This window comes from Mesoplodon bidens (genome assembly GCF_964165515.1).
Source record: "Mesoplodon bidens genome assembly, chromosome: 1".
NCBI lineage: Eukaryota > Metazoa > Chordata > Mammalia > Artiodactyla > Ziphiidae > Mesoplodon > Mesoplodon bidens.
The window spans coordinates 104,129,519-104,141,305 of record NC_138176.1 but is presented as its reverse complement, the minus strand read 5'-3'; the positions used below and the strand labels follow the sequence as shown (position 1 = coordinate 104,141,305).

The window sequence follows — 11,787 nt, the reverse complement described above, 5'->3', positions numbered from 1 at the left end:
ACGTCTGATTGTCTCCCTATTGTTACCGATCAAAGTCATGGAGCCTATGTTTGTGAATGTTCAGGGTTGTCTTCTAATGAAAGCTCGCGCGTCTCCGGTTTTACTCTGGCGTGCTTTCTCGTGTGGGAGAGTTGCAGCTGGTGCGTTCCCGCGTCTGACCGCTGCCCTGGGGTGTTTATTAGGACAGGTGAACGTCAGCTGTCACCTGCGTGTTCCCAGGAGGAGCAGAGAAGGGCGGGTACTGCGGGTTTAGGCCAACATCACCTGCACAGTCTGCAGAATCTAGTGATATCCCGAAAACCTCAAAGATTCTTCATTCTTTTTGTACATTATAGTCCCTCAGTTGGGATTTTCCCTAAAGGGTCTCTGTCAGAATCAAGGAGTGAAAACTAACCCAGATCATGTGATTTATCAGAGAGAAGAGCAAAAACCAAATGTCTGTTGAATCACGTAAAAGATAAATGAATGCTGAACCTCATAGTCTTTGACCATGGAGTTGATTTTCATGCTGTCTGTATTGCTTTCCCAGGGCTGCCATAAAAAATTACCATAAACTGGGTGGTTTAAAACAACGGAAATTAATTCTCTCACAGATCTGAAAGCTCGGAAGGGGAATCTATCTCTTGCCTCTCAACTTCTGGTGGTCGCCAGCAATTGTAAGTGTCCCTGGGCTTGTGGCCACTAACTCTAATTGCCGCCTCTATGGTCATGTGGCCTTCTTGTGTTTCTCTGTGTCTCTTCTCCTGCAAAGACCCTATTTCCAAATAAGGTCACAGGTACGGTGGGTTAGGACTTTGGCATGTCTTTGGGGGAGACATAATTCAACCTCTGCCGCTATCCAAAGATGTTTAGCCAGGTGGGATAGCCAAAAGATTAATAATTACAAACGTTGTTAGTTGCTAACATGTGGAGGGACCTGGGCTAAGTATTGAGGACGCAGGGCGAAGTAAGATCCTGCCCTTCACGAACCTTCAGGCCGACAGAGGAGGCAGACAGGTAAGACAATGATCAAGGAATATGAAAAGTGAAACAGTCAAGATATACTGGGTGCAGAGGCTGCAGAAGGAGGGAAGTTTTTTTACACTATAAGGCTCCTCTGGGACTTTCCTGGTGGCACAGGAAATCCGCCTGCCAATGCAGGGGACATGGGTTCAATCCCTGGTCGGGGACGATCCCACATGCCACAGAGCAACTAAGCCCGTGCGCCACAGCTACTGAAGCCCGCACACCTAGAGCCAGTGCTCCGCAATGAAAGAAGCCATCGCAATGAGAAGCCCACGCACCTCAATGAAGAGCAGCCCCCACTGGCCACAACTAGAGAAAGCCTGCGCGCAGCAACAAAGACCCAATGCAGCCAAAATAAATTAATTAATTAATAAAAAATAAAAATAAAAGCCCTTGCCTGCTGATTGGCAGTGAGTAGTTGGCCTTTGGACAGGAGTCCACCTTCTCCCCTGGTAATTGACTCCTGAATAAAGCAACCTTTCCTTTATACCAACACCTGCCTCCCAAGTATCAGCTTTCAAGTGGCAAGCAGTTGGACCTGAGTGCAGCAATGTGATGTCATAAATCCAGAGGCCAATGTTTAGGGGGAGGTGGAAAATTCCAGTTTGATGGGGGCAGTATCGCTGCATAAGCTCATGCCAGTTCCCTACCAGAAGCCCACACATTGAATCAAAATTGCAGATAACCTGCCTCTTGGGCTCCTGCCTCTGACGTCCCACACAGGCTGGTTCCTGCCTCCCTTGCCACCTCGTTTCCCTTCCCTCACCTGCTAAGCCCTGCACGGGGCGCTTCTTGTCCTTGGAACTTGGAAGCTCATTCCCCTCTCTCCCACTCTGTTCCCTCTGCCTGGAATGCTCGTTCCCTATCTTCTCCCAATTAAGAGCTCAGATTAAATGTCCTCTCCTCAGACGGGGCTTCCCGAACGACACCACGCCCTGCCAAAAAAAGAGCCCCCCAGACACCTCATATCTTATTGCCCTGTTTTGTTTTCTTATAATTATCCAAGCGTTGCAGTGTGTTTTGTTTCCTTACTCTGGAGCACAAGCATCTTTAGGTCAGGAACTCTGTCTGGCTTGTTTGCCACCATAACCCTAGCTTAGTTTTTGGCACACTGTACACACCCAATGATAATTTCTGAGGGAAAATGTCCGTGAGGGAATGCAGTGTGTGAGAGTCAGGCTTAGGTCAAGGTTGCAAGCCGTGGCCTGGGGTTGGGAGTGGTCTCAGAATACTGCTAGCCTAGAGAACTTCCAGTGAGGGTGGAAATGTTCTATGTCTGCATTGTCTGAAACAGTAGCCACATGTGGCTATGGAGCATGTGAACTGTGGCTAATGCAACTGCGGAACCTAATGTGAAATGTTTTTAACTAATGCACATTTGAATTAAAATAGGCGCATGAGGCTAGTAGCTACTGTATTGGACAGTGTGGCTCTAGAGAGACCCAGGTGGGACTCCCAAACACCTTCCAGGCTGGGTCCTCAACATCTAAGTGCCAGACGCCGGGTGGAGCGGGGAAAGCAGCGGCTGAGGCTTCAGCGGGAAGGCCCTCTAGGCTCTGAGTGTCCTGAGTGCCAGCCCTATCGTGCTGACTGAACATGGGCTTCATGCCACTTCAGTAGGGGCCCATCCTCCCCATTACTTTCTAGGTCCTCAGCCAGACACTCCCCTGATGCCAAGCCTCCTTCAGTATTTAAACCCTTTGAATTGTTGGGTTTATGGTTTCCAACAATAAATTCTTTCATTGACTCATGCCTGTAACATTTGCCATGAAGATCAAAGCTTTGGCCCTTTCTGTGTGCATCACATACAAAACCATATTGCATTGCATAACTCTTTCTCAATACCATTCTCAGCTGCCCACTACTTGATGTAGATTTACTACGGGGAAGGAGGTTGGTGCTTGTGGTCCTGGCAGAGCTGTGACAGGACCATATTTGGTACCAAATCATCACGGCCCATCCCAACCCAGTGACCTGGTGACTCCTTTCCAACCACTCTTCAGTGGATCCTGAACTGGTAAGGGAGGTGGTGGTGGTGGGAGAGAAAGGAGGAAGGGGATAAGGAGAGATAAGTGGCCAGAGTTTTGGAGGACACTTTAGTGTTAACAATGTGTTCAAATAATTGCAGTTACCAACAATGGCCAACAGAGCAAATGACTCAAAATGAGCAGGGAATGGGTGTGCCCAACAGGGTGGAGTGGGACAGATGTCAAAAGGACAAAAGTGGGAGGATGGGGACTGACGGCAGAGCCCCAGCAGAGGACAGCCAGATCATCGTTAGCTGAGTTACCGAAAGAGCTCGCACCCTGCCCTACTGCTCACACCAGCTCCTGGCAGCTTTACCAGGAAGTAGCTAAGAAAACATGTGCAAAACAGAACTCCCTTTCTCTTCCCCCAAGTGGCTCCTCCTATGTCGGTCTCCATGGCATCTTTACCTACCCAGCAAACAACCCTGAGTAATGGGTGAACCCTTCTTCTCTCCCCACCTCGCCACTGCCCAAAAAGTCATTATGTCCACCCAATTCCACCTAGAGATGTCCAAAGCACGTTCCCTGTCAAATGCACGTCAAGCAGTGTCCTAAAACCAGAGAGGGAACAGAATCCCCGGGATTCTTCTGCAGGAAGGTCCACTGGGAAGAGCGCCAGGGACCGTCGGAGGAAAGTCCCCCGTTTGCGCGCAGCCTCAGCGGCCTCTGCGCGCGGACGCGTCCTGCGTTTCCCGGGCGACGGGGCGGGCGGCGCGTTGAGATGACGTCAGGGGGGAGGAGAACCGGGGTGGTGCGGACGGCAGGGCTTGTCTGCGGCTGCGCGCGCTCCTTGTCGTCTGGGACTTGGGCCTCGGTCCTGGGGACGAGCGTTGAGCGCCTGCTGTGTGCGCTGGGCGGTGCGAGGACCCGCGAGCCGGAGGGCCTGGCGAGTTCCGAAGGTCCAGCCCGCCTTAGCCCGGGAGCGCAGGGGCGGCACGTGCAAAGGTCCGGGGGCAAACGTGTGTCCCGCGCGGGATTGCTGGGCGCAGAGTCTGCAAGGGCCGGCGGCCGGGCGGGTAACTGCGCGAGACGTTTTGAGGAGTTACGACCTTGTCCCCTGAGGTCACCTAAAGGGAGAATGATCGGATCCGCATGTTAGGGCCGTCTCTGAAATTGTCTGCAAGCGGCTATTGCCACAATAATGGCATGGACATTCCATGCCGGGAACTGCTCCAAGTGCCCCCGTGAATGGCAACAGCCTGCAGACTAGATACAGGACTAGCCTTACCGTGTTGTCATCACCCCCGAGAGGTGAAGTGACTGCCAAATTCGCCCGACGCGTAAGCTCTAGAGTTGGGATCTGACACCAGCTGTCTGGCTTCAGATCCTCGTGTGTAGCAGCTGAACCATCATGCAGTACTGTTGGTGACCTCAGGCGGCATTTTGCTGCTTAGGATCCTGGCATTTGGGGTGGGATGTGCCTGATCACGGCGTTAAAACCGTGGACAATTTACTCCACTCTGACAAGCTACGGTTTCCTCACGTGGAAAGTGAGAGTACTGATTATACTGGGGTTGCCAGCACCATGGAGATCAACTATTCAATCTCTGTTAGCAACGTGTGAGATGAACACACCCACCCACACGCAATGTTTGCTCAGTAATTGGAGGTTATTATGATAGATGTAATAGGAGCAACGAGAAAGGAAAGGGTTCGGTTGGCATTAAAGAGATGCAACGGGGGGTGGGGGGGGAGGAAGGCTTGGAAACTAATTGGATTATGGGGCACAAGGGAGAGGGGAATTCCAGGATGACACTTGGGTTTATAGATCAACTAACCCTTGGGCCACTGGCAGCAAAGAACTGGCCCTGCAGGAGGACAGGTAGAGCCGGGGGCTGAGGGTGCGTTCTGTGCCGAACATTCAGAGTTTGAGGACCTCTGGAACTTGAGAGGAGAGGGGTGTCCAGGAAGCTGCCAATGAGCACATGGGGCTGGAGGTGTGGAGTTGGGAGCCCTTGGTGAATTAAGTCAATGTAAACGGATGAGATGATGGAGGGCGAGAGTGGCTGAGGCCCAGTCTGCCAGGAGACAGAAGAGGAGCTGCAGAGGGAGGAGAAGTGTGGTGTTCCGGACCAACCAAGGGATGGGGCCACCTGCAGGGAAGTCCAGAAAGGTACAAAGTTCCCTTGGACTTTGTAGCTTGCATTTGGGGGCACTTGGTCTCTGCCAAGAGCTGTGCCTTACTTTTTTTTTTTTTAATTTAACCTATTTATTGAGCTATAACTCACTGTACAATTCACCCATCTAAAGTGTACAGATCAGTGGTTTTCCCTATCCTGTATTCACAGAGTTGTGCAACCAACCCCACTGTTTAATTCCAGGACATGTTCACTCCAAAAGAAACCTTGGAAACATTAGTTGTCACAATCCTTATCTTCCCACCTCCGCAGCTCCTGGCAGCTGCTAACCTACTTCCTGTCTCTTTTTACCCTATCTGATCATTTCACTTAAATGGGATCATGCAGTCTGTTATCTTTCAAGTCTGACTTCTTTCACTCAGCATCATGTTTTCAAGGTTCGTCTACATTGTAGCATATGCCAGTACCTCCTTCCTTTTTGTGGCAAATAATATTTCATTGTATGGAGAGACTACATTTTATTGATGAACATATGGGTTCTTTCTACTTTTGGGTTATTATAAATGCTGCTATGAATATTCTTATACAAATTTTTGTGTGGATATTTATTTTCATTTCTCTTGGCTATATACCTAGAAGCGGAATTGCCGGGTCATGTGGTAGCAGTATACTTAAGCTTTTGAAAAATTACCAAATTTTCCAAAGTCACTGCACCATTTTACATTCCCACCAGAAATGTATAAGGGTTCCAGTTTCTCCGCATCCTCATCAACACTTGTTATTATCTATCTTTTTGCTCCATGGCCATCCTAGGGTATGCAAAGTGGTATCTTATTTTGGTTTTGATTTGCATTTCCCTGATGGCTAATGCTGTTGAGAGTCTTTTCATGAACTTGTTGGCCATTCGTATATCTTTGGAGAAATGTCTATTTGAGCCGTTTAAGTTGGGTTTTTTGGCTTTATTATTAAGTTTTAAGATTCTTCATGTAGCCTGGGTACAAGTCCCTTATCAATATATGACTTTTAGATCTCTTCCCCCATTCTCTGGGTTGTCATTTCACTTTTTTAAAAAAAATTTTATTGGAGTATAGTTGATTTGCAATGTTGTGTTAGCTTCAGGTGTACAGCAAAGTGAATCAGTTATACATATAGCCACTCTTTTTTTTTTTTAAGATTCTTTTCCCATATAGGCCATTACAGAGTATTGAGTAGAGTTCCCTGTGCTATACAGCAGGTTCTTACTAGTTATATATTTTATATATAGTAGTGTGTATGTGTCAGTCCCAACCTTCCAGTTTATCCCTCCCTCCCCCTTCCCCCCAGTAACCATAAGCTTGTTTTCTACACCCGTGGCTCTACTTCTGTTTTGTAAATAAGTTCATTTGTACCCTTTTTTTTTTAGATTCCACATAAATATCATCTGATATTTGTCTTTCTGTGTCTGACTTACTTCACTCAGTATGACAATCTCTAGGTCCTTCCACGTTGCTGCAAATGGCATTATTTTGTTCTTTTTTATGGCTGAGTAATATTCCATTGTATATATGTACCACATCTTCTTTATCCATTCTTCTGTTGATGGACATTTAGGTTGCTTTCATGTCCTGGCTATTGTAAATAGTGCTGCAATGAACATTGGGGTGCGTGTATCTTTTTGAATTATGGTTTCTCCGGGTATATGCCCAGGAGTGGGATTCCTGGATCATATGGCAACTCTATATTTAGTTTTTTAAGGAACCTCCATACTGTTTTCCATAGTGGCTGTGATAGTGACCAGTGTTCTGGTCACGTCCCCAACCAATAGAAATTGATCAGAGGCCAGACAAGAAATTCAAACAAGGCTTTATTGGGACCCCTGCTGCAGCAGGGGAGAGCAAACAACAGGTTCCCTTGTTGGCTCGCTCCCTGAGGGGGTGCGAGCTGCTTCCTTATATGGGGTGAGGGTAGGGGTGTGTACAGGGGTCGAGCCGGAGGGGTGGCTTAGGAGGTTTGCCCACCCCTTAGGTGGGGTTGAGTGCAGGGGGCATGCTCAGGACCCTGCTTTTGCTCTCACCACCGTGCTTTTGCTCCCGGCTCTTCAGAAGTGGCATTTGAGTGTTTTGGTCTTTTGTATATTTTGTCCAGAATTTGCCCCAACTGCCCATGCACGCAGTTATCTTTAGTCCCATATAGTTTCTTTGTCTTTTGTTGCTCAAGGAGAGGTGTGTCCATGTGCAAGCACTGCAGCAAAGGGTCCCAGGTCCCAGGCCTGTCTCAGCTATACCAGTTTACATTCCTACCCACAGCGTAGGAGGGGTCCCTTTTCTCCACACCCTCTCCAGCATTTATTGTTTGTAGATTTTTTGATGACGGCCATTCTGACCGGTGTGATGTGATACCTCATTGTAGTTTTGATTTGCCACTTCTTGATGGTGTCCTTTGCAGCAAAACATTTTCATGAATTTCAAAACATTTGATGAAGTCCAATATGTATATTTTTTCTTATGTTGCTTGTGCTTTTGGTATCATCTCTAAGAAGGCTTTGCCTATCTTGAAATTATAAAGATTTACTCATATGTATTTTCTAAGTTTATAGTTGTAGCTTTTACATTTAGATCTGTGATCCATTCTGAGTTAATTTTTGTGTATGTGTGTGGAAAGAGTTCAACTTCATTCCTTTGCATGTGATTATTCAGCTGCCCCAGTACCATTTGAGAAAAGACTGTTTTTCTCCGTAATTGTCTTGGCACCCTTCTCAAAAAGCAATTGACCCTACATGTTAAGGTTTATTGCTGGACTCTCAATCCTATTCCATTGATAAATATGTCTATCTCTATGCTAGTACCACAGTGTCTTCATTATTGTCACTTTGTAGCAAATTTTGAAATCAAGAAGAAGTGTGAACCTTCCAACTTTGTTTTTCAAGGTGTTTTTGTCTATTCTGAGTTCCTTATATTTCTATATGAATTTTAGGGTCAGCTTTTTAATTCTTGCAAACAAAGCCAGCTGGAATTTTGACTGGGATGACACTGGATCTGTAGATGAGTTGGGGAATATTGCTATTTTAACAATATTAAGTCTTTTGATCCGTGAACAAGGGGTACAAGACTTCCGCCACCAGGGCAGTCTTATTTAGGTCTTAGATTTCTTTCAAAAATGTTTTATAGGCTTCCCTGGTGGCACAGTGGTTGAGAGTCCGCCTGCCGATGCAGGAGACACAGGTTCGTGCCCTGGTCTGGGAAGATCCCACATGCTGCGGAGCAGCTGGGCCTGTGAGCCATGGCCGCTGAGCCTGCGCGTCCGGAGCCTGTGCTCCGCAACGGGAGAGGCCACAACAGGGAGAGGCCCGTGTACTGCAAAAAAAAAAAAAAAAAGTTTTATAGTTTTCAGAGTACAAGTTTTGCACTTCTTTTGTTGAATTTATTTCCAAGTATTTTATCATATTTAATGCTGTTGTTGATGGAATTGTTTTCTTAATTTCATTTTTGAGTTGTTCATTGCTAGTATATAGAAACCAGTTGACTTTTGCTTACTGATCTTGTACCCTGCAAACTGGCTGAACTGATTTATTAATTCTAATCGTTTTTTGGAATTTCTATATACAAAGTCATGTCATCTGCAGATAGAGATAGGTTTCTAATCTGGATGCCTTTAATTTCATTTCTTGCCTAATTACATTGACTAGCACGTCCAGTATAGTGTTGACTAGAAGAATTAGTGGACATCCTTGTCTTGTTCCTGATCTTAGGGGAAAGGCATTCAGTCTTTCATATTTAAGTACAATGATAGCTATGGGGTTTTCGTAGATGCCTTTTATCAGGTTAAATAGCTTTTATCAAACTATTTCTAGTTAATTGAGTTTTTGTCATGAAAGGGTGTTCAATTTTGTCAAATGCTTTTTCTGCAACTGTTGATATGACCATGTGTTTTTTGTCCTCTATTCTGTTGATATGGTGTATTACATGAATTGATTTTCAAATTTTGAATCAGCCTTACATTCCTAGTATAAATTTCACTTGGTCATGGTGTAGAATCTTTTTTGTATGTTGCTGGATTTAGTTTGCAAGATTTATTGAGGACTTTTGCTATATTCACGAGGGGTGTTGGTCTCTAGTTTTCTTGTGATGTCTTTGGTTTGGGTTTCAAGGGAATACTGGCTTAATGGAACACTTTACAGACATGTTCCTTCCTCTTTTTTTGTGTGGGGGGGGAATGGGGGGAAGAGTTTATAGATTACCGGTATTCTTCTTTAAATGTTTGGTAGAATTCACAACCGAAGGCCTCTGGCTTTTCTTTGTGTGTCGTTTATTGATTCCTAATTCAATCTCTTTACTTGTTATAGGTCTATTAACATTTTCTATTTCTTCATGAGTCAGTTTGGGTAGATTGTGTCTTTTGAGGAATTTGTCCATTTTATGGAGTGTATCGGATTTGCTGGTATACAGTGAGTGGTTCATAGGATTCCCTTAGAATCCTTTTTATTTCTTTAAGGTCAGTAGTAGTAGTCCCTCCTTGGTTCCTGAAGTTAGTAATTTGTTTTCCCTCTTTTTTAACTGGGTCAATCAAGCTAAAAGTTTGTCAATTTTGTCAGTCTTTTCAAAGAACCAACTTCTATTTTTGTTGATTTTCTCTTTTCTATTCCATAATTTTGGCTCTAATCTTTTATCTTCTTCCTTTCTGCTTGCTCTAGGTTTAGTCTGTGCTTTTTTCCCAGCATCTTAAAGTGGTGCCTGAAGAGCTTGCCTTGGGGTCAGACTCTGGGTTCAGGTCCCTTCTCTACCACTTCTCAGCAGTGGGAGTTCCCAAAAGACAGCAAGCCTCTCTGAACTGGGGTTTTTGCATCTTTCGAGAGGGCCAGTAGTACTTGGCTCACAGTTTTGGGGGTGAAATAAGCAGTCTGTCGAGGCATCATCCCTGACACACAAGTGGGTGGTCAGATGTGCCCCTTCCCATCTTTTCCCCTGTCACACACACAGAAGACAGAGGTGCTTCACCAGTGAAGAAACCACTTTCCCATTGTGTATCAGCAACCTTGACCATCATACTCAGAGTCCGACCTCCTAAACTATTCTAATGTTTAACTAGAAGGATTTAAAGGTTCCCTTGGGCCTTTGAGAGTTGAGCTGGGGGTTCACTCCCAGGACTCTGCTCTCCTGGTGGCCCTCTAGGTCTGTGTTCACAAGCCTCTCTCATCCCTGGCTTCATTGGCCCAGGCACTGTGGAAGAGGAGCCAGTCTGCTCAGAAAATTCCAGATCGAACCTTTGGTCAAGAGAGCTGGGTTGCTCTGTTAGTAGAAGCTAGACATCCCCCGTCCAGGCTCTGGGCGGGCATCCCCCATCCAGGCAGGCTCAAGGGGACCCTAGGGGTGTGGCCAGAGTGCAATGGCCAGCACTGGCTCGACTCCAGGGCAAAGGCTTCCTGGGCCACCGGTCTGGATGGCCCGGCAGGGGCGAGGTGTCTTCAGGCCAGGCTGTAGCACACAGAGCCCTGGATCTTGGTGCTTCACAGCGCCGGCCCTGGGCTGCCCTTTGGCCCCGTCCAACGCCTCATCACCTTGGTTCAGGAATAGAAACGCGGAGCACTCACCTCCTCTCCGGGAGAATGGCCGTCAGCTCTGTGGTCCCCACTGGCTGTCCCTTCACAGTCAGAGCTCGTTTGCCCTTCACATCCTGCTGCACACATGCCGTTGTTGGTGATGGTGTGAGTAGGACACGAGCTGACTTGGTTCATGTGTCTGTGCAGGTGGCGGGAGCGATGGCGCCCCTTGGGGAAGGGAGCGATGACCCCGTGCTGCCAGACCTGCCCCGGGGGCCCCTGCATGCAGCCCGTGCGCGCGCCTCCTTCCCCTGGAAGGAACTGGCGCTGTTCTGGGAAGGGCCAGACATGCTGCGCTTCAAGGTGAGGCTGGGCTAGGCGGCGCTGGGGGACACTCACGGCAGGGCAGGGTCTGCTGGGTGGCTGGGTCCTTGGCAGAAAGGTGGGGCGGGCCCTCGGGGAATCATAGGGAGCTGGGAATGAATGAACACAGACAGGTGGAGCTTCCTAAGCCTGGGGAAGGACTCTCATCTCTGTCCCTGCATTTCTGGGTTAGACTGCACGTCTGAGGCCATGAGACGTGGCCATGAGAAATCCACATAAGCCAGAGCATAGCGACATTTCATACTTTACCTCCAAATCAGCCATTCCATGCCCCCTGCGTTTCCAGAAAAACATCTTCTCGGCTCTGGAGAACGACCCCCTCTTCGCCCATCCACCCGGCAGTCTGTCGCTGGAGAAGTACCGGGAGCTGAACTTCCTGCGCTGCAAGCGGGTCTTCGAATACGACTTCCTCCGCGTGGAGGACTTGCTGGGGAGCCCGCAGAGGGTCCTGGCGCTGATCCAGTGCCTGGGCATGTACGACTGGTCCCTGGCCACCAAGTTCTTCCTGCACACGCTGGTGAGTCAGCCCCAGGAGAGGAGAGGAGAGGGATTCCCACTCTCACCCTGTGCCCCAGGGCCACGACGGCTCTCTGTCCATGTGGACCTAAAACACTCAGCCCGTGAGAGGGACACAGGTGCCTTTGTGGGTTCATGGTTGTCAGCATTTGCCTGCTTCTAAAGTTTTGGGAGATCTATGCGTTGGGGAAATATTCATTTAAAGAGATTTCTAGAAAATAAGATAGGAAACAAAAGCAGAGATGAGAATGTGTGGGCAGAT

At 47.5% G+C, this 11,787-nt stretch overlaps 1 protein-coding gene across 6 annotated transcripts in view; it reads left to right on the top strand.

Annotated features, from left to right (window-relative positions):
- The first annotated feature begins 3,824 nt into the window (after positions 1-3,824).
- ACOX3 (acyl-CoA oxidase 3, pristanoyl) overlaps positions 3,825-11,787 on the top strand; it is a 48,113-nt gene continuing 40,150 nt past the window's right edge. Inside the window, exons 1-3 of one of the 6 annotated variants that reach the window (XM_081246292.1) lie at positions 3,825-3,977; positions 10,833-10,988; positions 11,296-11,526. In XM_081246292.1, the coding sequence (XP_081102418.1) occupies positions 10,845-10,988; positions 11,296-11,526 (375 nt within the window). In that variant the 5' untranslated portion in view covers positions 3,825-3,977; positions 10,833-10,844. The other 5 variants (XM_081246293.1, XM_081246294.1, XM_081246295.1 and 2 more) reach the window with 5 other exon arrangements.